The sequence below is a fragment of the Bombyx mori genome, chromosome 13 (genome assembly GCF_030269925.1).
Source record: "Bombyx mori chromosome 13, ASM3026992v2".
Classification (NCBI taxonomy): Eukaryota; Metazoa; Arthropoda; class Insecta; order Lepidoptera; family Bombycidae; genus Bombyx; species Bombyx mori.
The window spans coordinates 4,448,978-4,475,135 of NC_085119.1; the positions used below are offsets into that span (position 1 = coordinate 4,448,978).

At 41.6% G+C, this 26,158-nt stretch overlaps 2 protein-coding genes and 1 long non-coding RNA gene across 3 annotated transcripts; 1 reads left to right on the plus strand and 2 right to left on the minus strand.

The window, feature by feature from the left end:
* Nucleotides 1–1,231: 1,231 nt before the first annotated feature.
* Cyp4l6 (cytochrome P450 CYP4L6) lies at nt 1,232–14,276 on the plus strand. The gene is made up of 11 exons (NM_001114871.1): nt 1,232–1,417; nt 2,918–3,024; nt 4,505–4,595; nt 5,083–5,268; nt 7,144–7,213; nt 7,279–7,475; nt 7,825–7,934; nt 8,543–8,676; nt 12,052–12,152; nt 12,994–13,173; nt 14,104–14,276. The coding sequence occupies exons 1-11, from the start codon at nt 1,267–1,269 to the stop codon at nt 14,274–14,276; spliced, it is 1,500 nt and encodes a 499-aa protein (NP_001108343.1). The 5' UTR covers nt 1,232–1,266.
* Nucleotides 4,896–7,753, minus strand: LOC110385548 (uncharacterized). Its single transcript, XR_002430811.3, has 3 exons — nt 7,506–7,753; nt 6,196–6,754; nt 4,896–5,161 (listed from the first exon to the last, which is right to left on the minus strand). It is a non-coding gene; the product is annotated as an uncharacterized LOC110385548 (long non-coding RNA).
* Nucleotides 14,277–15,940: 1,664 nt separating the features above from the next.
* LOC119629358 (uncharacterized) lies at nt 15,941–25,606 on the minus strand. The gene is made up of 2 exons (XM_062671736.1): nt 22,596–25,606; nt 15,941–16,323 (listed from the first exon to the last, which is right to left on the minus strand). The coding sequence occupies exon 1, from the start codon at nt 25,178–25,180 to the stop codon at nt 24,257–24,259; it is 924 nt and encodes a 307-aa protein (XP_062527720.1). The 5' UTR covers nt 25,181–25,606; the 3' UTR covers nt 15,941–16,323; nt 22,596–24,256.
* Nucleotides 25,607–26,158: the final 552 nt, after the last annotated feature.

Below are 26,158 nucleotides of genomic sequence, written 5' to 3' on the forward strand. Positions count from 1 at the left end.
GTTAATTTGTACAAAACGGGGTAGGTTCGTATTTCGTCGCCACTGTTAGATACGAGGAATACACGAGTGAAACACTTGCCTGCTGTTAACACACTGTCCTATATTTGTTGAAATACCCCGTATGCGTAGGCACACGCACACATACTTAACACTACCATGTAGAGAAATATTGTAGCAAAAGAAGTAATAGTAGCTGGAGGGCTATAGACTAGAAGCCCATGATTATGTAAGAGGAAGCTATAAGGAATTATCTCATTATTAATTACTATTTCATCATCGCATTACGCGCCATCATAGCAGTCTTCATCCTTTCCACCTTGTCTTCTTCTCAACCGTTTTATTATAGACAGAGTGGTCGTGATCGTCATGTCTGTGACGTCAGAATTGACGCGTCTCATGATGTCCTGCTATTCTACGTGCTCGAAGTCATCCTACTGCACTTATTCTACCTTGTATCACCGTGATTATCCATAGTGCGTTTCCAGAGATCGTTTGTGTAACGTTTCATACTAGATATTCCCTCCTGAGTGTTATAACGTATTCAGCGTTTGACAGCGCCATTTACTGGTGGTAGGACCTCTTGTGAGTCCGCACGGGTAGATACCACCACCCTGCCAGGTTCTGCCGTGAAGCAGTAATGCGTTTCGGTTTGAAGGGTGGGGCAGCCGTTTTAACTACTACTTGAGACCTTAGAACCTATATCTCAAGATGGATGGCGCATTTACGTTGTAGGCGTCTATGGGCTCTAGTAACCACTTAATACAAGGTGGGCTGTGAGCTCGTCCACCCAACTAAGTAAATAAAAAAAATAAAAAACCCCGACGAGCGACGCTAAGTATTCATCACAGGTTATATGTCTGCCTTCATCGATATCTATATCTATACTAATATTATAAAGAGGAAAGATTTGTTTGTTTGTTTGTATTGAATAGGCTCCGAAACTACTGAACCGATTTGAAAAATTCTTTCACTGTTTGGAAGCTACACTATCTCCGAGTGACATAGGCAATTTTTTTTTTTTTTAAATTAGGTATCCTTACTAAAAAATTTGTTAAAGACCCGAGCGAAGCCGGAGCGGGCCGCTTGTAGATAATAAAAAAACGTACTCACACTTAATATTGTATTCTAGTACGTACGAGCTCGAACACTGAGACGACACTCGATACTAATATATTATTTAATCTGTTCAAACCGGTGATTCAAAGATCATAAGACACGACAGTTTACTTATTATTCTGGCTGAATCAGGCCGCGTTTACAGCTAAAATGTATTTAATTCTATTAATTTGTTTATTAGTGTTAGTTTTAACAGTGTCTTGGTGGTCGATGTTAAATCGCATATGTAAAAGCAATGTACCTGGACCATTTCCACTGCCGATCATTGGAAATGCTCATCAGTTCGTAGTGAGATCCACGGGTATATATATTTAATATTTTATGTATAAAAATAATAATTATTTAGGTAAAGTTACTTATAAATAGAAAATCTGTGTTAGCTCACCGCCGGTTGGCAGAGTTCCCAGAAGGCTGGCAGCATTTCCACGCTGGATAGCAATGCTAATTCTTTGTGCAAAATACGTACCGGCCTTCTGGTCTCCCGTCAAATAAAACACAATTTAATGTGTTGACTTCGATTCATAGCGGACTTAGCGATTCGTTTTATTTTTAAATTTTAATTTTAATTTAGTTTTAGTATCGTTAAACGATTTTAACAAAGAATAATTATGAATATTTATTTTAAAACAGTAGAATTCAGTGGATAATCTGTGCATTGACAAAACATAATAAAACTGGAATAAAAAGGAGGTGTCTAAAGAAAAGCAATAAAACATTAGTCTGTGATTTTTTGAATTATTTTCTGTTTGTGTATTCACGCACAACTGATTCATCGGACTTCCATATAATATATAGTTTTCTTAGGTACATAGAGATCAATTTGGAGCAGAACATAAGTTGTTTTTTATTTTATTAAAATACGATCTAGCGAAAAAGTTATTGTTCTTAAATAATTCTGTAATTTATGTTAATGTTAGAAATTATACAACAGATGATAATTAACATGATTATAAAACAATTTAAGTCTCTCTGTTAACTTTTAATGTCCAAGTCACTGAGTATGAGGGCTACTTAATTAGACAAAGTAGAAATAAATACATATTTTATTTTCACCCTGTTCATCAATTTAATCAATAGATAAAATCTTTTTTTCTTGTCGTAACGTTTAAATGGGTTATAAGGCTGTATACATAACACATTTTATATTCGACCGCTTACTCTATGACTTCGGTTCATGTCGGAGTCAGTCATCGTCAACGCCCTAGACAGGTTCTTACGAATCCATCCTATCAACTAGCACCGGTATTAGACGCCTGCAGCTCTAGCACTAGAAGATGTAGGGACTCTGGTAGCCGTACTCGTCCAACTCGTCTAAGAGTTCGACGTGAAACCTAGCCCATACATCAGCTCGCCGTGTTTCTCGCCCGATCTACTCAGCGGATCGCGATTCCGATCCGGTAGTAGGTGCATTCGCGAAGCAGCAGCTCTTCCTACGCTCTCCTGGCTGAGCCCGTACTCGCTCACCAGTCGCGGTGAAACTAGAAAAGCCTACGTGCCTCCAGTAATCTTTCCTAAAAACATTTTATAATAGTTTAGTAGTAGTGATAGAGAGGAATTAATTCCAAAGACACAAAGAAATTCGAGAATTCCTTCGCTCTCATTTAAAATGAGTACACACATAATTCGATATTTGGCTTGATTCTGGAATCTTCCACTGTTTCTTCCGAGACGAGATTTAGGGAAAATTTACTTAAGACATACTTAATCTGGATAGAAGTGGACCTTTTATTAGTTAGATCCTGCGATTGGTTTAATGTAAGATATTTAGTGTTAAATATATTTTTTCTCTTTTTTGCCGCAGAATTTCTGGGACTTCTCAAAAGTTTCACGGATAAATACGGTGACGTCTTCAGAGTACATTTCTTTAGCTATCCCTATGTATTAATATCCCATCCAAAGTATGCCGAGGTAAGTTTCATAAAATAATAATAATAAAAAAAACACATATCGAGGAGTGAAAGGCTATCTTACTGGTGGTAGGACCTCTTGTGAGTCCGCGCGGGTAGGTACCACCATCCTGCCTATTTCTGCCGTGAAGCAGTAATGCGTTTCGGCTTGAAGGGTAGGGCAGCCGTTGTAACTATTCTTGTGACCTTAGAACTTATATCTCAATTATTTATATTGTAGCATTTACGTTGTAGATGTCTATGGGCTCCAGTAACCACTTAACACCAGGTGGGCTGTGAGCTCGTCCACCCCCCATCTAAGCAATAAATAAAAAAAATTGCTTTAAGCGAAATTTTTGCAATTGTACAGGAGGGCCATTCAAATTTTTAAATATGGAGAAATTTTTTATAGTTAATATTTTTTTTATCAGCTAATCGAATGAAGTAAATTCAATTGAAGTTCAAATAAAAACATCTAACTGTTGATGCTAATAACAAATAAACGGATCTTTGATAACAAAGATAAATTTACCGAAATGTTATCTGCCCACTTCAGTGTCCAGTATTGAATCTACGAAGACTTGATTGAGGGACATGCACACAATAGCATTTGGATTATGATTGCAGATTAAAGTAGTATTCGTTTTTTAGTTGAATTTTATATCAGGAAATAAAAGAAATCTATTATTTGGAAAGCAATCTACATGTGTAGCTTTGCAACATATTTGTGTAGGTTTTAATGGCGTTGATCGAATTTTTATGGTCTTAGCAATAAAAAAATTGTAGTTTAAAAATCTTATATGTATAAAAATGAATTGCTGTTCGTTAGTCTGGCTAAAACTCGAGAACGGCTGGACCGATTTGGCTAATTTTGGTCTTGAATTATTTGTGGAAGTCCAGAGAAGGCTCAAAAGGTAGATTAATATGAAAATGCTCACGATTAAATAAAAATATCAATTTTGTTTTTCATTTGATGTGTCCCTCGTCGGACGGATTCCTTTTGTTTGTTTTAAGTTTATTTTATATAAAAGTTTAGGTCTTTTATTTATCGATTGAGGCACTACGAAGTTTGCCGGGTCAGCTAGTAAACAATAAAAACGAATAAATAGCAAATTGATCTAACTTTTGATTAATTTCTTTTTTTTATTCTTTTGTCAGTGGTCAGGATATTAGAGTGAATTCAAAAAAATATTTTGTCGTCATCGGTCCTTGATGCGTGTGCAAATTTTCAAATTAGTTAGATGTCTTGAAGTCTGTAAAAATGACCTTGTGACATCATAAAAAAAAAACCATAATAATATGATACATACATACGAAGCTACTAAATGCGTGTTAATGCGTTATAATAGAGACTAGTTTGTAATTACGTCCGGTATTATTATTGAATTTCATTAGCAACTTAAAAACCTTGACCAACAAATAGAGGCCAATAAAAAAAAAAACGTAGACGAATCATTGGGCGTCCGAAGTAACTAGCTTATACAAAAAAAACTTTGTTCTAGGCTTTGGTTTCAAGTGCCGATTTGATAACAAAAGGACGATCGTACTCATTTTTGAAAGCCTGGCTGGGTGAAGGTCTCCTTACAGCTTCAGGTAATTTTAATTAAGCTCTCAATTGAACCTACCTATCTATAATAAACTTGTTTTCAAACAGGTTTCTCGCACAGATATTTATCCACGAGTAGTTAATTATCAGAAGCATTACTTCACCATTTAATACAGGATTTATAGAAAAGCGTACGTTGATAGATTATATTTATATACATATTTTTGCTTCAATATAACAATGCACCTACGACAAAATTCTGTATATCACTTTGTTGACTGGTAATGAGAATATTTTGGGCGTTTAGTTCCCAACTTTAGCTTTATTGCAAAAAAAAAAATGGAAAATAAAAGTTTTAATCATGTATTTTGTCTAATGCAATCTTTGTATAAACATTATAAAGAGGAACTTACGGTTCATCTATAGTTAAGGGAGTCTAGAAAAAAGCAAAATACAAAAATATATTCCTTTAAGAAAACCTTTCTTCAACAAACATATTTTCTAGTTGGGTAACGCACATTGCATCGTTTCAAGGCCCCAGGTGGAGACTACATCGCAAATTCTTGACGCCGGCCTTCCATTTCAACATATTGCAGAATTTTCTGCCTGTGTTCTGCAAAAAATCGGAGATATTACGAGACAAAATACGACGTCTCGCTGATGGACAACCCATCGATTTGTTTCCCATTACCGCTTTGGCAGCTCTTGATAATGTTGCAGGTAAGTTCTAAAGTCTTAAGGACTATGTTTTTGTCCATAGGGCGAGGTGGCATTGACATTGTATTTGCATCTAATTAAGTAGTGAAAATGTGGTGTTGGAGACGCATGCTAAGAATTCCGTGGACAGCCTTCCGGACTAACGTGTCGATATTGAAGCAACTGGGCATCAAAATCAGACTGTCTACTGTATGTCTGAAGCGGATCCTCGAATATTTTGGTCACATTGCGAGGAAAGACAGCGATAATCTGGAAAAACTTATGATCACAGGGAAAGTTGAAGGCAACAGATCTAGAGGCCGCAGCCATACTCGTTGGTCCGATCAGATCCGCACCGCTTTGGACAGTACAGTGTACAGCGCGCTGCATGACGCCGTGGACAGGGGAAAGTGGAAAAAGATCCTAAGATTGAAGCTCATGGGTGATAGTGGTCACGACCCTCAGACATGAGGAACACGACTCGAGGAGGAGAGGAAGTAGTGAAAAATAAAGAGTAAAAATTACATTTTAAGTTTTTTGAAGTGAAACTTCTAATGCGACTTCCAACAAGGCTGCGTTAAACTTTTAATGCTACCTTACTAGAAAGAGATAGAGCGAGAGTGAATGCGTGGCACTCGAACGCATGCGAGTAGCGTCCAATATACAAATGAAGTATTAACTCTATTTTTTTTTATCTATAATTAAAAAATATATATAATATAAATGTTGTAGATCTCATCTCTTATACACAGCATTCCCAATTACATGAGCAATCTCATGTAAGGATGAAAAATGAAGAAAACCACAATACTACGTACGCATCGAAAAAGAAGTTTCACTTCATTCACGTGAACCAAGTTGCACGCGCACCGTTTTTTTGCACAATGCATAATGATTGTATGATTGTTATATGTAAAAACGTTCAGAGATGCGTTAGTATAGGCTGCTTACACATCATTACGGATCCTCCCGATCCATTAACGGCCACCTCTTCGTCGAACCCGTCGCTTGCGACGGAGAGTTCGACGAGTGAATTAACCCATAGACACAGCCTACTGCGTTTCTCGCCGGATCTTCTCACTGGGTCGCGTTTCCGATCCGGTGCTAGATTCTGCGAAGCAGTGCTCTGGCTAGGGCCAGTGTTAGCAACACTTCTGGTTAGAGTCCCGTGAGCTCACCTACACGTCAAGGAGAAGCTGAAATAGCCTCTCAAGGCTATCAGCATAGGTAGGAAGAAAACAAAAAAATAGGTTGCATGTGCAGCAAAATTAATATTTTATCATTAAGTTCACTAAGTTCACAATTCACAAAATAGTATTAAATTAAAAAACATAATTCATAGACATATCTTTTCCCGGTCTAAATAAGGGTGATTGTCGCCCATGAATATAATCAATTGAATACTTGAAGTCGTCGTGGCCTAAGGGATAAGTCGTCCGGTGCGCGATTTGTTGAGTGATGTACCGTTGTTGAATTCCAGGCGGGTATAAATTTTTCTAATACGTACCTACTGAAGAAATGTTCACGATTGACTTCCATGTTGTAAGAATAACGTCGTGTAATAAAAATTTAACCCGCAAAATTATAATTTGCGTAATTACTGGTGGTAGGACCTCTTGTGAGTCCGCGCGGGTAGGTACCACCGCCCTGCCTATTTCTGCCGTGAAGCAGTAATGCGTTTCCGTTTGAAGGGTGGCGCAGCCGTTGTAACTATACTGAGACCTTAGAACTTATATTTTACGCATTTACGTCGTAGATGTCTATGGGCTCCAGTAACCACTTAACACCAGGTGGGTTGTGAGCTCGTCCACCCACCTAAGCAATTAAAAATATAAAAAAGTCGCTAGGCACTTAAATTTAATTATTTCTTTTAAACTTAAGTAATAAAGTTGTTCGCAGAGTCAATTATGGGGGTGTCAGTGAATGCTCAACAAAACAGCGAATCCGAATATGTTCGCGCTATCGAAACGTACGTATTTAAATGGGAGCGTATGTCTCTCTTCCGAAATTATAATTTTCTGTGATTTTTAACAGTTTATCACAAATAACAACATTACGTATGCAAATTCCATTGCTGGGCGAGGATTTCATCTTTAATCTGACATCGTATAAGAAGAAACAGAATATCGCCTTGGAGGTGGTACATGGACAGACAAAAAAAGTTATTGAAGCGAGACGTTGCGAACTTGAAAAAAATAATAAAACAAATATCAGTGGAACCAACGAATATGGTAAGAAGATATATGTAAATACAGAATTACCGCTTAAAGAGACCTAGTGACGCCAGACTGAAATCATAATTCCTGTTTTTTGTGTTACATTTAATAACATAGAGTAAAATCACAGCAATTCTGTTCTATTTATCACCCCCACTCCATTTTATTATTACACAAATATTTAACAAAGATTGGCGTGAACACGAGGAAACATAATAAATATTAATATGAGAATGACAGGTTCCAAATTCAGAGGTTATTTTTTTTTACTGTTGTATTATACTGGATTTATGGTCAGATTTAGGTTTGCTATCATTGCCACTTTAAGTAAAACTAGATTTATTAAGTAAATTTTTTTTTATAGGTATAAAAAATAAACATGCATTTTTGGATCTTCTGCTTTTGGCCGAAATTGACGGCAAACTAATTGATGAACAGAGTGTCAGAGAAGAAGTAGATACTTTCATGTTTGAGGTAACATTTAACGTTTTTAATGTCATGAATATGGAAACATCACACGTATCCTGTAAATGTTGATGGGCAGACCCAAATATTGTGTCTATGTTAATAGTGATCTATTGTCCTCTCGTTTCTAAATATATATCTAATCTAATCTAATTAATATCTGTCGTCTCTTCAAAATAAAATGCAGAACTGCAATGAGGTACCATCACGAGTTAAGCACAGTTTTACTAAATATGCCGTTTTTTTTACAACACAATGATAGTCATCGTGGATAAATTTATAATATAGTGACTTATTTTTGCCCACGTCCCCGGATACTACTGTTATTATTAGATGATTCAAGTTAATAGAAACAATCTAATTAGCATTGCGATAAAATTCTTCATTTTTATCACATGAATTCTAAAGGTTTTATGTGAATTTACTTATACTACTACTTTAAGTTAAATCAAGTATTGACCTGACAACGTCTTATAATTCGATGGAGCCGGCTGCACGCCCGAAAAAACATGACTCATGCGGCGTTACCTCGCTCTGAGGCGTATTTTCTTATGACGTTGTCACGTTCAACTATCGTCAGTAAGCCGACTTTACAGACAACCGATTTTTTTTTACAGGGTCATGATACAACAACTTCTGGTATTGTGTACACATTATTTTGTCTTTCGAAGCATCCTGATATACAAGAGAAATTGTATGAAGAGCAACTAACCATTTTCGGCGAAGAAATGGACCGGACTCCTGCGTACAAGTATATATCTTTCATTCAATTTTTGTTATCTAGCGTCTAGAATCACATTTCACGTAGAGGGCTGCTTCTGATATCATTATTCTTAACGAGTTGTACAGTAAGTAATATTTACGGTGTTCGCTCGTGCTGTTACAGGTTATTAAATGGATAGGATTTTACAGTGATGATAAATAATATAAATATTAAATATAAATAAATATTTACTAACAATCACGCCACGTTAACTGGTCCCGTGATAAGTTCGTAAAGAACTTGTGTTACAGATACCAGATAACGGAAATAAATGTAAGATTTTTATTATACACATACATATATTTAATATACATCCATAACCCTGGAAAAGACGTTTTATATTTATCATACAAATAATTTCCCTTGGCGGGATTCGAACACGCGACCCCCTTGTATAGTGACCATGTCACTTACCACTACACCAGACGGCCGTTAAATGGATCGGTTATTCATCAAAGAAGACATGTACGTTAACCGGATTACATTCAGCTGCTGCAACTAAATACTCTCAAATCCCTTGTAGTAATTCCTCTTCAATTTCCTTTTCCTACTCAATTTCATTTTTTTATTGCCCTTGTAGGCAGACGAGCAATCACCTGATGGTGAGTGGTTACCGTCGCCTATGGACTTCAGCAATACCAGGGGCAGAGCCAAGCCGCTGTATACCGCTAAACACTCTCCACAAGCCTCGTTTGAAGAAGGACATGTCTTAGTGCTTGGGAAACACCGTGGAGGGGAGCTCATTCCATAGCCGGATGGTACGTGGCAAACAAGACCTCTGGAAACGCGGGGATGACCGCAGTGGCTCCACGTAGTATGGATGAACTCTACTCCGGTGGCGGGCGGTGCGATGGTAAAAACGAGATGACGGTATCATCTCGAACAATTCCTCAGAGCACTTCATCTTCGGCCTCGCCTCTAGTTTTGCCGGTTGTGGGATATAGCGTATTCGCACGAATGGGCACGTGCTACGGTTCCATTTATTTCTGTGGTGAAGTAGGTATTCATGCGGCATCGATTGAGCGATGGATAAACATAGCTGAAGATGGACTGTATTCACTTCATGATAATTATAAAGTGACGTTATACCGGCGCTAACTATACTCGTATAGCTTGTGAGCTCATCTACGCATGTCATTTAAAAAAAATAAACAAGTTAGAGCCGTGGAATCTTATCTTACAACCACTTTGTTATTCATAACTGGTTTGTTAACCTACCATATTACGAGTAGGTATTTTATAAATAAAAATGGACCGGGCTGCGAAATTCTTTATGTAAATTTTGAAGTATGAAATATACGCATAGCGTATAAACACAATATTAAATATGTATGTATTTCGGATTGATTTTTAAGTAATGTGTATCAAGAAAACTAAAATGTAGTACTTAAATGCATTACTTAAGAACGGCTGCACCGATCTGTATTTTTTTATGTATTTATATTGTATTGTATATTATTATATATCGTCACTGTCAAACCAAAATCTGCTATGTGCAAAAACTCTATTTTGAATTAACGATTAAAAGCATTTTCGTATAAAATTTTATTTGAAGGTTAATTTTTAAGAACTGTATCAAATGAAAGCTATAGGTAAATATTAAAGCTATAGACACATAACATAGATAGGGCTGTGAACTATACGAAAAGGTCAAAAAGTAAAAATCTCAAAAAGTGCATATAGCAGATTTTCATTTGAGAACGACTACATATTTTTATATGTCGATGCTATATATTGGTTTTGAAAGCGAGGAAAATTGTGAAAGAATAACCTGCGTAAGAGAAGACCTTCTGTCACGTTATCTAGTAGGAAATATACGCTAGAAATATTTTTATAAACACGTATTCGGTAAAGTATATTTTTCTTGAGATATTAAACGTCAGGTGTCTTGGTCGGTCGCCAAGAAACTGTGCTGTTCAATTTTCCGAAACTTGCAGTTGGTTTCACGCCAGTTAAGTTTCCTTAAGGTATTCTCGTCTTTAATTCCGATTACGGTTTTAAGAAATAAATATATGTCCTCGAAAAGCTTAAGTTAACATTGCTGTTTTAATAATAATAATAACTGGGGAAAATCACGCATGGTCATCAAGGATACCCTGTGTTATGGGTAGCGGAGATTGACATATGTGCATACTTATAAACGTTTAATTATATGGATAATAAACACCCAGACAAAGATCAAACAAACCTGTTCATCATACGAATCTTTGTCCGATTTGATAAAGATAAAAGAACACAATATATAATATTACTTTGTTCACGGACACCTTTTACAATGAAAACATACATCATGTGACACACAAACGGGCGAATTGGTAATATCCTATTTAGTTTTGCTGATTGAACTCAACCGGTCAATTTGTGCGGCCGCTTTCACGTTGCATCTTTGAATTCTTCTTCTACTTTATTTTTGTATTTATTGTCTTCTGTATTTGCTCTGGTCCTGAAGCATCTTGAAGCATCTTCGGAAATACAGATTATAGGTATTTAAAAAATTAAATAAAGTCAATTCGAAGATAATCCTTCAACTTTTTATTGTTATATTATATATACTTATAATATAGCTAGGTTTTTTTTTGTAGGCAGACGAGCATACGGCCCACCTGATGGTGAGTGGTTACCGTCGCCCATGGACTTCAGCAATGCCAGGGGCAGAGCCAAGCCGCTGCCTACCGCTTTATTAAATTCTATTACGCATCTATACTTATATTACAAATGTTAAGGTTTGCATATTATTATTATTAGGTTCTAAACTACTAAATCATACAAAAACTAATAAAAGAATTTGGTTGAAATCACGGATAAAAATAGTTTTTGACTATGATTAGAATCACGTACAATATGACACTATTATCATAGAAAATGACCCGAGGAGAGCAAAGTCCGGTATATCTGCTATCATTAATATGATAGCGTGTTCGCTGGTTAGTGACTTTACGTACCGACAAGTAGACTAGTAGTTCATGACCCAGAGAGTGACACAAGATAAAGAGATCCAGGGAAAATGATAAATGTTTCATTCATTCGAAATTACGAGTAATATCGCGGGAAACGTCTATTTTTTTTTTTTTGCTTTGATGGGTGGACGATCTCACAGCCCACCTGGTGTTAAGTGGTTACTGGAGCCCATAGACATTTACAACGTAAATGCGCCACCCACCTTCAGATATAAGTTCTAAGATCTCAGTATAGTTACAACGGCTGCCCTACCCTTCAGACCGAAACGCATTACTGCTTCACTGCAGAAATAGGCAGGGCAGTGGTACCTACCCGGGCGGACTCACAAGAGGTCCTACCACCAGTAATTAATGTAAGTTAATGTGCTCATTCAAATTTTATGAACGTCGTTGATCTTGCTTGCAGTGAACTGGCACAAATGAAGGTTCTGGAGTTGGTCATCAAGGAATCGTTGCGGATGTATCCATCGGTACCGCTGATCGAACGTTTGATCACAAAGGATGCTGGTAAGAAGAGTTTCGAACTATCTTATAGGTTACTAAAACAGAGACAGAGTGCTCTGAGGAAGTATTTGATATGTCGGCGCAAATGTGACTATTTACCTACTTATTATAAAAATAATAATGATTGGATGTGTGTACCAAGCCCTATAAATACGACCGTACTGTCTAGCGCTTGGTCATTCGTGCCAGAGTTTAAGTACACGTTTTAAAGTATTGAAATTACAATAGAAGGGACTGTTTAACATCAATTTCTCATCGTAATAAACACAGAGTAATTAGTTGATGATTAGATGATCCGATTATCACATCCAATCATTATTATTTTTATAATAAGTGGGAAAATAGTCATATTTGCGCTGACAGATATAAAGCCGTTTTCTCCTTTTGTCGTTCAAAACACAATTTTTTCTCATGTACTGTTTCACATTGGAGCTTCCCTTCACAGTGTGCTCCGGGGCGCTACGACCTGCTCAACTTCTAATCAGGTTTTAAAGGATATCATAGCAGAACGCCCCATGATTTTTTGTATTTCTTAGATGTCTGAATAAGTTTCCGGCAATCTGAAATTATAAAAAGTATTTAACTTATAGATATCGAAATGTGAACCGAACCGATGTGCTAAGCACGCGATCCAAATCTGAATATTTTACTTTCCTATAGAACAATACAAGACGAGGAAGGAAGAGCTTGTGGATTGATATAACCGTCACGGTTTCAGTTTCAGCAGTTATATCTGCGCCTGCTTAGACGCCTGTGAAATACAAGTATATAAAATAAAAAAAATTTTAAAAAATTTAATTTGCGAATTTCTTTTTCTTATTATTTCAATTACAAATCTTTCCAGAGGTTGGAGGTCTGAAACTATCTAAAGGAACATCGGTCGTGTTAAACATATTCCAGATGCATCGAAATCCAGAAGTGTTCGAGAAGCCCCTGGAATTCATTCCTGAACGATTCGATTCATTAGAACACAAAAATCCTTTCAGCTGGCTCGCTTTCAGCGCTGGCCCGAGGAATTGCATTGGTTGGTTTATGTGTATTATAACTTTATTAGTCTTCTTCTTTTTTTTGCCTTGATCTCACTATGTGGGATAGGCACGGCATATCCTCGTTTTCCATTCAGGACTAACATACGTCATCTCCGCACTCACATCGTTCTCCCGCGTATCCTAACGGTGCTTTTAGGTCAAGCACCGGTCATCGTTCTCGTCGAACCCGTCGCTCGTGAGTGACGAAGGGCTCGACGAGTAAATTAACCCACAGACACAGCCCACTGAGCTTCTCGCCGGACCTTCTCAGTGGGTCGCGTTTCCGATACGATGGTAGATTCTGCGAAGCACGGCTCTTGCTAGGGTTCGTGTTAGTAACGTTAGTAACGTCAGGTTTGAACCCTGTGAGCTCACCTACTAGTTAAGGTTACGCTGAAATAGTCTCTCAAGACTATCAGCTTAAGTAGGAAAAAAAAGTGTTTTATTATCATACTGGTCAAATTCGGCTCTTCACATCACATTTCGTTGATCACCCACTAGGCCAATCTGAATATTTCGTGGTTTTTTTTATTGCCCGTGCAGACAGACGAGCATACGATCCATCTGAGGGTAAGTGGTTACCGTCGCTCATGGGCGTCAGCAATGTCAGGGACAGAGCCAAGCCACTGCCTACCAAAAATTTCATCGAAATCGGTCCAGCCCTTTCGGAATCGATAGCGATCATACAGACATACATTTTTAATTCGATATAAATGCATATATGTTGTGTAGTCCAGCAAGAACACAGGAATAAATTAATAGTATTCGATTTAGGGGTACGAGTTTCCGGCCACTCAAGCTAACCCATGCACGGAGCCAAAGTATCAAACAGCCTATGTTTTCAAGAATAATACTAATGTCTCAACTTAGCAGTTACAATTGTTCTCTCTTAAAACATCCATTTAATAAAATATGTACGTTTCCAGGTCAAAAGTTTGCAATGATGGAGATGAAAGTGACGCTATCAACATTAGTAAGAAATTTTAAACTGGTACCGGTCGATATAGAACCGATATTATGTGCAGATCTTATACTCCGTTCCCAGAATGGCGTCAAAGTTGGATTTTTACCAAGAACTCAATCGAATTCAAAAACGTAATTGGATTTGATACGAATTTCGTACGCAAATTATAACCTATAAAAAGTAGTACGTGAAAGGTAGTTAATAATAAATACCAAATATAGATTATCGAAAGCAAAAATTTTAAGAGGAAATTCCATAATTCCTTTCTGTCACAAATATTAATGGAATATAATATGTGCTATGTATTAACGTAGTTTTATCATATTAGTAGTTTTATTTTTAAGATATGTTTTTGTTGAATTGGTACGGATGTATTTTTTACTTTTTGGGGAGATAGAATTAAAGTTTAATGTAAAAACATTTTAGGTTTTTTTACTTCTAATTGATTTATGCTTTATACCTGAACAATTGGTGGTAGGACCTCTTGTAAGTCCGCGCGGGTAGGTACCGCCACCCCACCTATTTCTGCCGTGAAGTAGTAATGCGTTTCGGTTTGAAGGGTGCGACAGCCGTTGTAACTATACTGAGATTTTAGAACTTATATCTCAGGCTGGATGGCGGATTTACTTTGTGGATGTCTATGGACTCCAGTAACCACGTAACACCAGGTGGGCTGTGAGCTCGTCCACCCACCTAAGCAAAAAAAAGCTATTTATGTACGCACTGAAGAAGATATGGAGTAATATGATAAAAGCAAGAAGCACACGACTCGTGAGTATAATTGTCTTCCCACATTTTTATGTGTCGAGAGCAGAAAGAGACTGGGGCTCTTGGAACTTGGTGCTCGAGGTAGATTATTCGAGCAGCTGTCTTCGAACTTTCCATGGTATCTGTCAATGTAGTACTATGTAGACTTTCAACCCTTCTCCTAGGCTACCAGATATATAGTGCCATAGGCCACCAACTATTAGGTAGGGTAAAAATAGGTATACAAAGCGCAAAATTTGTAATATTTATGATTTACAGTAACCGCGTATCACCAGAAGAGCCCGGAGTGCGATTGTTCATTTTAGTTAATTAAAAAAGAAAAAATATATATATATATTTTTAATTTCTAATTCTTACATTTCACTAAATATTTAAAATACCAGAATTCGCAATATGTCATCTCACGTCACTAACGGAAATGTCTTTTAATAACCACGAATTTAACGTAAAGTATTATATTATTTTAATAACTAGTAAAAATTAGCTGCGTCAAGCTTTCTGGCATCGACAGTAAAATACTCTCAGGAGTTTTCGTAATAGCAAAACTTGTTTTAGCTTATTCCGGGCATAGTTAGGAGGAAGTAATCAAAGTTCTCTGCGCCTGTCAAATTATGACACTTGCTCAACTAATTTCGGTCAGTCTAACGGGAACGCACTTTTCAAGAGTAACATTTGGCTTAGTGTTTGTTTGACGATCTATCGAAACTTTGTGTAAAGCTACTGAGGTTCTGCGTGTTGCTCTGATGCTATTTGATTCTGTTTGAAGGAATTGAAATTGAATTGATTGAATGTTTTGTTGAAGCTTATTATTTTTGTTTTAAACTAGCTGACCCAGAAGACTTCGTAGTGCCTCAATCGGTAAATAAAAGACTTAAACTTTTGTATAAAGTAAACTTAAAACAAACACAAGGAATCCGTTCGAGGGGGGACACATCAAAGGAAAAACACAATTGTTATTTTTATTTAATTCCGAGCATTTTCATATATCTAAATCTATATATATAAATCTATATATAATTAGAAATCACGACTCAAAATATTAAAAAAATATAATTAGAACAATACAAAATACAACTTTCAACAATTATTGATTTTAAACACTAATGACAAAATGTGGGTAACTAAGTTGACACGCGAATGTACAACGTCCGTCTATCCCTGGTGCCGAGATCAGAAAGAGGCCGTGAACGAGGCAATATGTTAGTGGTGTCCTCAACTCCCCTCTTCAACTCCGACCAGTCTGAAGTCGCTGCTGTATTACGTCAGCAGGCCACGCCCACTTCCTAGGTCTTCTTTCCTTAGACGGCCTCTCCTGACGGCGGTGCGTCCTCGCCCGTTATTCGATCAGAGTCGGAGAATGGATCTTCAACAGCTTCAGCATGATCAATTGCCTCACTAACTGGATGCTCGTCACCTGTAAGACATTTTTCGATTCGTTTAGCAACTGAGAACTAGGATATCGAAAGTAAGAGGTGACACGTATACTTCTGGCGTCTTCGGTCAGAGCTCTCGAGAATAACCAAGATGACCACAGTCACCTTTTTGTGAGCGTGGCAGAGCCCTCAGGATGCCCGTTGTGCATTGCCCTCAGGATACACAACAGAGGAGTACTGATCAGGTAGTCCTCTAGTACTGGTGCAGAGCGCTCACCTTGCACCATACTACCGTGGAGGCTTACCATTCAGGATGGCCTTCACATACACAACATCGAACAGAGCCGGATTATTCAATGTCCTCGTTCAGTGCAGAGCCCTCAGGAATGCACGAGTACGCATCACAGTGTCTGTAGAGCAGAGCCCTCAGGATGCTCGCTGTAAGAGTGCAGAGCCCTCAGGTTACACAAATACATTACAACACATCACACAGTGTCTGTAGAGCAGAGCCCTCAGGATGCTCGCTGTAAGAGTGCAGAGCCCTCAGGTTACACAAATACATTACAACACATCACACAGTGTCTGTAGCATTCCGATAGAGGCACCCGTCACGTGCGGACGTGCTCATCGTCCACTCGATCGCCCGGTCTTTGTTCGCCCGGCTTTTGTTAGCCCGGCCATTGTTCGCGCGGCCTGTGTTTGTGGTACATCTGCCGACTAAGTGCTCTTTCTGGAAGTTTTTATTTGTTTTGTTTCCTTTTGTTGTTTCTGTGTTCGTGGTACATCTGCCGACAAAGTGGTTTCCTGCAAGTATTTATTTGTTTTGTTTCTTTTCGTAATTTCTGTTTTGTTGTGCTTTTTCTTTGTCCTGTAGTAATCGCGCCGCATTGCCACCTGTGTTCAATAGAACCGCTCAGGTCCGAGAAGTTGGGGCCTCGCCGCAAGGCGAGTGTTTTCAAGACCCGGGGCCGCCCCACCTGGGTACTCAGCGATCATGGACGCTGTATTCGCGGAATTCCTCCGACTTCGCCACCCACAGCTCGCCTCGGAGTTTTTGGCCTTCAAGGCCAATCACACTGCGAGCCCTCTCGAGGACTCCGCCGCGCTCGCTGCTCCTGCGTCGCCTGTACCTGCGTGCAGAGCTTCTGCATTGAGCACCGCAGCCTCTGTCGTGCCTGCCGCTCCCGTGTCGCCTATACTGGCGAGAAAAGCTGCTGCGTCGTCCGCCGTGACCATCGTTTCAGCTGAGCGATCATCCGCGGCCTCCGTCGCGCCCTCTAAAACACCTACACTTGCTCGTAGGTCGCCTGCACCCGCCTCCTCGTGCTCCGACTCTGACTCGGACATGGAGGTCGACCTCGCCCCCGCCTCATCGACGGATGGATTCACCCTGGTACAGAAGGGTAAGAAGCGTGCCGCGGAGTCTCGAGCTCCCGCGGCCGCTAAAATTAGCAAAGCCGTGAACGCGTCGCGCCCCCGCCCTCAGACTCCCGTTGCGCCCCCAGCCCGTGCCACTCCGTCGCCGCGTCCGGTGGCACAAAATAAAACCCAGACCCCTCCCCCGGTTATCCTTCAGGAGAAGGCAGCTTGGGATCGAGTTTGCCTGGCCCTTAAGGCCAAAAATATAAATTTCACGAATGCCCGCAACCTCGCGAACGGCATTCAAATTAAGGTTCAAACACCCGACGACCATAGGGCCCTCTCTTCTTACCTCCGTAAGGAGCGTATAAGTTTCCATACGTATACGCTCCAGGAGGAGCGCGAACTCCGCGTTGTAATACGCGGAATCCCTAAAGAGTTAGATGTAGAGCTCGTAAAAGCCGACCTGTTAGAACAAGGCCTACCAGTGAATTCTGTGCACCGTATGCACACCGGTCGCGGTAGGGAGCCATATAATATGGTTCTAGTCGCTCTCCAGCCTACCCCCGAGGGTAAGAAAATCTTTAACACACAGACCGTCTGTAGGCTCTCTGGTATCGCTGTCGAAGCCCCGCATAAAAAAGGCACTCCTAGCCAGTGCCATAACTGTCAATTGTACGGGCACTCTTCCCGTAACTGTCACGCGCGCCCCCGATGTGTTAAGTGTTTGGGCGATCACGCCACGGCCCTCTGCGCTCGCGACCAAAAAACCGCGACGGAACCGCCTAGCTGCGTCCTGTGTCGAACACAGGGTCACCCCGCGAATTACCGTGGTTGCCCCCGAGCCCCTAAAATAAATCGCCGCGTCGCCCGCCAAAACCGCCTCCGAGCTTCCGGCCCAGACATCAAAGCCTCGGCACCCTCTGCGTCGCAGGCTAAGCCAGCGTTCGTTCCGGCGGCGGTGCCCAGTGTCTCGGCCTGGGCAAAACCGCTGCCGTACACGAACACGGCTACAAGTCCCTCCTCCGCGATTCGTCCCGCCCCCGCGACTCGTCCCTCTCCCGCGACTTGCCCTCCGACCGCGTCCGACAATCTCGCTTTAGCGATCGACTTCTTTCAGTCGATCAACTTTGAGCGCGTTAACGCTTTGGGCGACGCCATTCGCGCTGCCTCCACTGCACAACACTTTATCGCCGTTGTGCAGGAATACGCCGACGTATACGCGTCATTAAATACGTACGTCCTCCCCTCACTCCGCCGGTAATCAATGGCGTATATAAGTAGAATAAAGCCCCTATCCGTAACGATAGGATTTTTTAACGCTTACGGTCTCGCAAATCAACGTGATCAGGTTTCTGACTTTTTGCGTGACCACCAAATTGATGTCTTTTTAGTGCAGGAGACCCTACTTAAGCCCGCGCGCCGTGACCCTAAAATCGCGAACTATAACATGGTCAGGAACGACAGGCTCTCTGCCCGTGGTGGTGGTACCGTCATTTACTATAGAAGAGCCCTGCATTGCGTCCCGCTCGATCCTCCCGCGCTCGCTAATATCGAAGCATCAGTGTGCCGAATCTCACTGACGGGACACGCGCCAATCGTTATCGCGTCCGTTTATCTTCCACCGGATAAGATCGTTCTAAGCAGTGATATCGAGGCGCTGCTCGGTATGGGGAGCTCTGTCATTCTGGCGGGCGACCTAAATTGTAAACACATCAGGTGGAACTCACACACCACAACCCCGAATGGCAGGCGGCTTGACGCGTTAGTCGATGATCTCGCCTTCGATATCGTCGCTCCGCTAACCCCGACTCACTACCCGCTAAATATCGCGCATCGCCCGGATATACTCGACATAGCGTTATTAAAAAACGTAACTCTGCGCTTACACTCGATCGAAGTAGTTTCAGAGTTAGATTCAGACCACCGTCCCGTCGTTATGAAGCTCGGTCGCGCTCCCGATTCCGTTCCCGTCACGAGGACTGTGGTGGATTGGCACACGCTGGGCATCAGCCTGGCTGAATCTGATCCACCATCGCTCCCGTTTAACCCGGACTCTATCCCGTCTCCTCAGGATACCGCTGAAGCCATAGACATCTTAACGTCACACATCACCTCGACATTAGATAGGTCATCGAAACAAGTTGTAGCGGAGGACTTCCTTCACCGCTTCAAATTGTCCGACGATATTAGGGAACTCCTTAGAGCTAAGAACGCCTCGATACGCGCCTACGACAGGTATCCTACCGCGGAAAATCGTATTCGAATGCGTGCCCTACAACGCGACGTAAAGTCTCGCATCGCCGAAGTCCGAGATGCCAGATGGTCTGATTTCTTAGAAGGACTCGCGCCCTCTCAAAGGTCTTACTACCGCTTAGCTCGTACTCTCAAATCGGATACGGTAGTAACTATGCCCCCCCTCGTAGGCCCCTCAGGCCGACTCGCGGCGTTCGATGATGACGAAAAAGCAGAGCTGCTGGCCGATACATTGCAAACCCAGTGCACGCCCAGCACTCAATCCGTGGACCCTGTTCATGTAGAATTAGTAGACAGTGAGGTAGAACGCAGAGCCTCCTTGCCACCCTCTGATGCGTTACCACCCGTCACCCCGATGGAAGTTAAAGACTTGATCAAAGACCTACGTCCTCGCAAGGCTCCCGGTTCCGACGGTATATCCAACCGCGTTATTAAACTTCTACCCGTCCAACTCATCGTGATGTTGGCATCTATTTTCAATGCCGCTATGGCGAACTGTATCTTTCCCGCGGTGTGGAAAGAAGCGGACGTTATCGGCATACATAAACCCGGTAAACCAAAAAATCATCCGACGAGCTACCGCCCGATTAGCCTCCTCATGTCTCTAGGCAAACTGTATGAGCGTCTGCTCTACAAACGCCTCAGAGACTTCGTCTCATCCAAGGGCATTCTTATCGATGAACAATTCGGATTCCGTACAAATCACTCATGCGTTCAACAGGTGCACCGCCTCACGGAGCACATTCTTGTGGGGCTTAATCGACCAAAACCGTTATACACGGGAGCTCTCTTCTTCGACGTCGCAAAAGCGTTCGACAAAGTCTGGCACAATGGTTTGATTTTCAAACTATTCAACATGGGCGTGCCGGATAGTCTCGTGCTCATCATACGGGACTTCTTGTCGAACCGCTCTTTTCGATATCGAGTCGAGGGAACCCGCTCCTCCCCACGACCTCTCACAGCTGGAGTCCCGCAAGGCTCTGTCCTCTCACCCCTCCTATTTAGCTTATTCGTCAACGATATTCCCCGGTCGCTGCCGACCCATTTAGCTTTATTCGCCGACGACACGACTGTTTACTATTCTAGTAGAAATAAGTCCCTAATCGCGAAGAAGCTTCAGAGCGCAGCCCTAGCCCTAGGACAGTGGTTCCGAAAATGGCGCATAGACATCAACCCAGCGAAAAGTACTGCGGTGCTATTTCAGAGGGGAAGCTCCACACGGATTTCCTCCCGGATTAGGAGGAGCAATCTCACACCCCCGATTACTCTCTTTAGACAACCCATACCCTGGGCCAGGAAGGTCAAGTACCTGGGCGTTACCCTGGATGCATCGATGACATTCCGCCCGCATATAAAATCAGTCCGTGACCGTGCCGCGTTTATTCTCGGTAGACTCTACCCCATGATCTGTAAGCGGAGTAAAATGTCCCTTCGGAACAAGGTGACACTTTACAAAACTTGCATAAGGCCCGTCATGACTTACGCGAGTGTGGTGTTCGCTCACGCGGCCCGCACACACATAGACACCCTCCAATCCCTACAATCCCGCTTTTGCAGGTTAGCTGTCGGGGCTCCGTGGTTCGTGAGGAACGTTGACCTACACGACGACCTGGGCCTCGAATCAATTCGGAAATACATGAAGTCAGCGTCGGAACGATACTTCGATAAGGCTATGCGTCATGATAATCGCCTTATCGTTGCCGCCGCTGACTACTCCCCGAATCCTGATCATGCAGGAGCCAGTCACCGTCGACGCCCTAGACACGTCCTTACGGATCCATCAGATCCAATAACCTTTGCATTAGATGCCTTCAGCTCTAATACTAGGGGCAGGCTTAGGGATCCCGGTAACCGTACTCGTCGAACTCGACAAAGAGGTCGACGTGCAACCTAACCCATGCATCAGCCCGCTGAGTTTCTCGCCGGATCTTCTCAGCGGGTCGCGATTCCGATCCGGTAGTAGATTCATTCGCGAAACAATTGCTCTTGAGTTGTTAGGTCTCCTTCGGAGGCGCTCGGGCAGTTGTTAGCAAATCCCACCCCTCTTGGCTGAGCCTTTGCTCGCCCACCTGTCCTGGTGAAACTGGAAAGGCCTTCGGGCCACCAGTAAACTTTCAATCATAAAAAAAAAAAAAAAAAAAAAAAAAAACAGTGTCTGTAGAGCAGAGCCCTCAGGATGCTCGCTGTAAGTGTGCAGAGCCCTCAGGTTACACAAATACATTACAACACATCAGTGTCTGTAGAGCAGAGCCCTCAGGATGCTCGCTGTAAGTGTGCAGAGCCCTCAGGTTACACAAATACATTACAACACATCACACAGTGTCTGTAGAGCAGAGCCCTCAGGATGCTCGCTGTAAGTGTGCAGAGCCCTCAGGGTATACAAATACATTACAACACATCACACAGTGTCTGTAGAGCAGAGCCCTCAGGATGCTCGCTGTAAGTGTGCAGAGCCCTCGGGGTACACAAATACATTACAACATATCACATAGTGTCTGTAGAGCAGAGCCCTCAGGATGCTCGCTGTAAGAGTGCAGAGCCCTCAGGATGCACAAATACATTACAACACTACGAACAAATACCATAAGAACATGGAGCTTGCAGTGTCTGTAGAGCAGAGCCCTCGGGATGCTCGCTGTATGAGTGTAGAGCCCTCAGGTTACACAAATACATTACAACACTACAAACCTATACTCACTTTCAGAGAATGCAGTGCACACATCTGGTGTCCACTCGCCGCGCCATAGAATTATATACTCTGCGGCCGCCTGCGTTGTATTGCCATAGGAGCCAGTGACTTGGCCCTCGCATTCCTGAGTCCAACTTGCCCGTAGCTTGGCTTGTCTTACGCACGAACACCAGATCTCCATTTTGAAAGGAGCGCACTGTATTGCGGCGCTCGTTAACATAAGCGTCCTGACGAGTACGGTTCTGATCCAGCGAGTTTGAAGCTTGTTGTCGGGCGAGTTCACGTAGGAATTCACGATTAGGACTCGATGCCACCAGAGCCACATCGCGCACCAGGGATCGTATGACAGGCGTTGCACTCTCACTGCCAACTAACAAATACAAAGGTGAATATTTGGTTGATTTCTGCACAGTAATGTTCAAAGTGAGCTGTATCTTTCATATTATAATGTCAGAACAATGTTCTCGTCTAAAGATAGACTCGACCCGAATCATATTCATTACAGTTCAGCAGTAGTGCTCAGCTTGACCACTACTTTGGTGCATTTCAGGTGTAATGAGATGTATATTTACGACATAATTCTTTAATCTAATTAACAAAGGTGTTACTTTCATACATCCGACCCCTAATTTTGAAGGACTACAAAGAGACATTGCCATTTCAAAAGTTCTCTTTAACTCCGTCGCATCTTGTCTGTGAATGGGATACATGAGACAATACTTTGTAACACATCTATTAGAACTATATATTTGAACTCATTCGAATCTGTCACAACTTTTGTAGCAAATTTTATGTTTCATCATCAGCGGCCTGCGCTATCCGAGCCCAATTTAAAGGTTTAGGTATCTCATAAACATTGACTGCATTTCGGCTAAAGTAGTCTGCATGGGATAGCGCGGTCCCCTTACGATATTCAAGCTCAAAGTCATAGTCTTGAAGAAACAACCGGCTCACTGGTTAATCGCTCAATGACCTTTCGAACTCTTTCTTTATCTTCACCCCAAATGAAATGTACACTTTTTGCGAGTTAGATTTGCAATACATGCCGCTTGAACTGATTAGCCGGAGATATGACGCCTAAAATGTCCCGAGAGACCTAAAACTGTCTTACTTCTTTTACATTGCTCGGTACTCGTGCATTGACTAGAGCTTCAACCTTGTGTTCGCTCGGCTTCACCTGACCATTACTGATTGCCCTACTCAAATACTCCACCTCAGTCGTGAGAAATTTACACTTTCAGGTTGATGGAAAAACCCGCCAGAGTTGCAAGGACCTCGCGGAGCGTTTACAAGCCCTCGGTAATTGTTTTTGACGACAATGACACGTCAAATTCAAATTCACAGACTCAAATCAATGAAATAGATATCCTCATAGAGTCCACTCACTATCTATGAGGATATCTACGGAAACACCTTGAGTAACCGCGGTAGCAATGTCATCCTGTTTATAATTATTAGTTAGAGTTGCCGCGAAACTCGGCACGTTGTTTTGAAAAACAATCATCAACCTTGTGACCAACCTTCTTGCAAAAAGAACACGTCTCTGCTCTCTGTGAGAGTTTATCTGAATTTGTTGCTACTAAAGGTGAATTATTAGCGTTAGTTCTATCTAGCTTTACACTCTTGGGACACGTCATCTGTTTATGACCAAAAGCTCCACATGAAAAACATTAAATTTTCGTGACGACATGTTCTCGTTTTCTCGTAGCAGTCTTATAAATTAAATCGGTTGAACAAACGGATGTGATTCTAGTGGGCTTTGTATAAATAGATAGAAAATTAACCAAATCATCAGGCAGTAACTTGGCGTTAGTGGTAGCGGCTCGAATTTGAGTGTCTGTTATGCCACGTATCACTATTGCCGCAATTAACTCGTCACTCAATCCGTTCACAATACGTAACCGCAGAAGCGAACGCCTTGCATATTCGGCATATGTAGGGTAGTTATCAGAGTCCGATTTCATAATGTCGAACAAAATATTGGCGATGTCTAACCGCTTGGGACACAAAGTCTTAAACTCGCGCTTGAAATTTGACCAACTACGGTCATTACTTACCCACTCATTCAACCATAACTTAGCGTCACCTTTTAAACAATTGCCTACCCTCGCTAAGCACTCAAGATCGTCCCATCTATTAGTTTGTTTTAGATGGTCTACTTCATGACACCATAAATTAAAATCGTGCAAAGAGGGATCGAAACTCGACACAAAAATATGATTCGATCTTACCGGAATTGCACCAATCGCATTAGCAATTTTCTCAGCCACCTCATTCAATACGCCCGTACCCGAACCGTTGATCGTCGCACTCGAGCACGGCACGGATAAATTCAAACTTGCATCGGACGACTCGACGTTTGTTGAAACAGCAATTGGTGCAGGCGGCTCACCCGACGCGACAGCTGCCGCCGCGATGGCGCCGTCATGCGCCCACCGCGCACTCGGCGTTGTCGTACTACCTTCAGTATCATTGCGAAACCTGTAACTTTCTAAAGTGTCTAAACGATCCAAAATCTTTTGAAGTCGCTTCTCCATACCAGGGATAGGTGTACGATCACGCTCGCGCTTCCTACGCTTACTTCGATCAGACATATTTACAAAAATAAAATTTCACAATTCTTTTGTCAAACACAAAAATCGACAAAACTAAAGTAGAACGGTCAGGAAAGCCAAGGCAGATAATGGAATAGGAATCCCACTTCTGAAATTAGAAATCACGACTCAAAATATTAAAAAAATATAATTAGAACAATACAAAATACAACTTTCAACAATTATTGATTTTAAACACTAATGACAAAATGTGGGTAACTAAGTTGACACGCGAATGTACAACGTCCGTCTATCCCTGGTGCCGAGATCAGAAAGAGGCCGTGAACGAGGCAATATGTTAGTGGTGTCCTCAACTCCCCTCTTCAACTCCGACCAGTCTGAAGTCGCTGCTGTATTACGTCAGCAGGCCACGCCCACTTCCTAGGTCTTCTTTCCTTAGAATATATATATCTAAAAGGTACCAAGGTAAAAAGGTACCAATGTCTTAAAAACCTTCTCTGGACTAACACAAATAATTCAAGACCAAAATTAGCCAAATCGGTCCAGCTGTTCTCCAGTTTTAGGAAGACTAACGAACAGCAATTCATTTTTATATATATAGATATGTGACTAAGCGAGTGCAAGTTGGTGTAGCGAACGCGTCGTTGTGTAAGCGGAAGCGAGGACTAACAAGTAGTTAGTATTGAAGAGTAATTATATCATTTGCAATGGCTCGCTAGGCATGCTATCGGATTCACTTTGTAATTAAGCCTTATTTTTTGTACATCATACTCTCGCACTCTCCGACATATTTGGAAAAAAAAGGCTGTATCAGAGGATCTCCTTCAATGCATTAAAAGAAGGAAAAAGGAGAAAAAAAAGGAGAAAGGAAGTTAAACTTCTTTAGGCGTGTTCGCGACAGATTCGCTACGGTTAGAGAGAAAATATACAATTTAGGAGAGCGAGATTGAAAAAAACGACAGACCGCCTCGCGAACTTGAACGTGGACAAAGCGAGCTAGGTCGTTTCTCTTAGGCA

Coding starts and splice junctions, on each gene's coding strand:
- Cyp4l6 (NM_001114871.1), top strand. CDS start 1,267: ATGTATTTAATTCTATTAATTTGTTTATTAGTGTTAGTTTTAACAGTG. Junction 5,269..7,143: donor AGCTCTTGATAATGTTGCAG/GTAAGTTCTAAA, acceptor AGTTGTTCGCAG/AGTCAATTATGGGGGTGTCA. Junction 7,476..7,824: donor CAGTGGAACCAACGAATATG/GTAAGAAGATAT, acceptor TTTTTTTTATAG/GTATAAAAAATAAACATGCA.
- LOC119629358 (XM_062671736.1), bottom strand. CDS start 25,180: ATGTCTGATCGAAGTAAGCGTAGGAAGCGCGAGCGTGATCGTACACCT.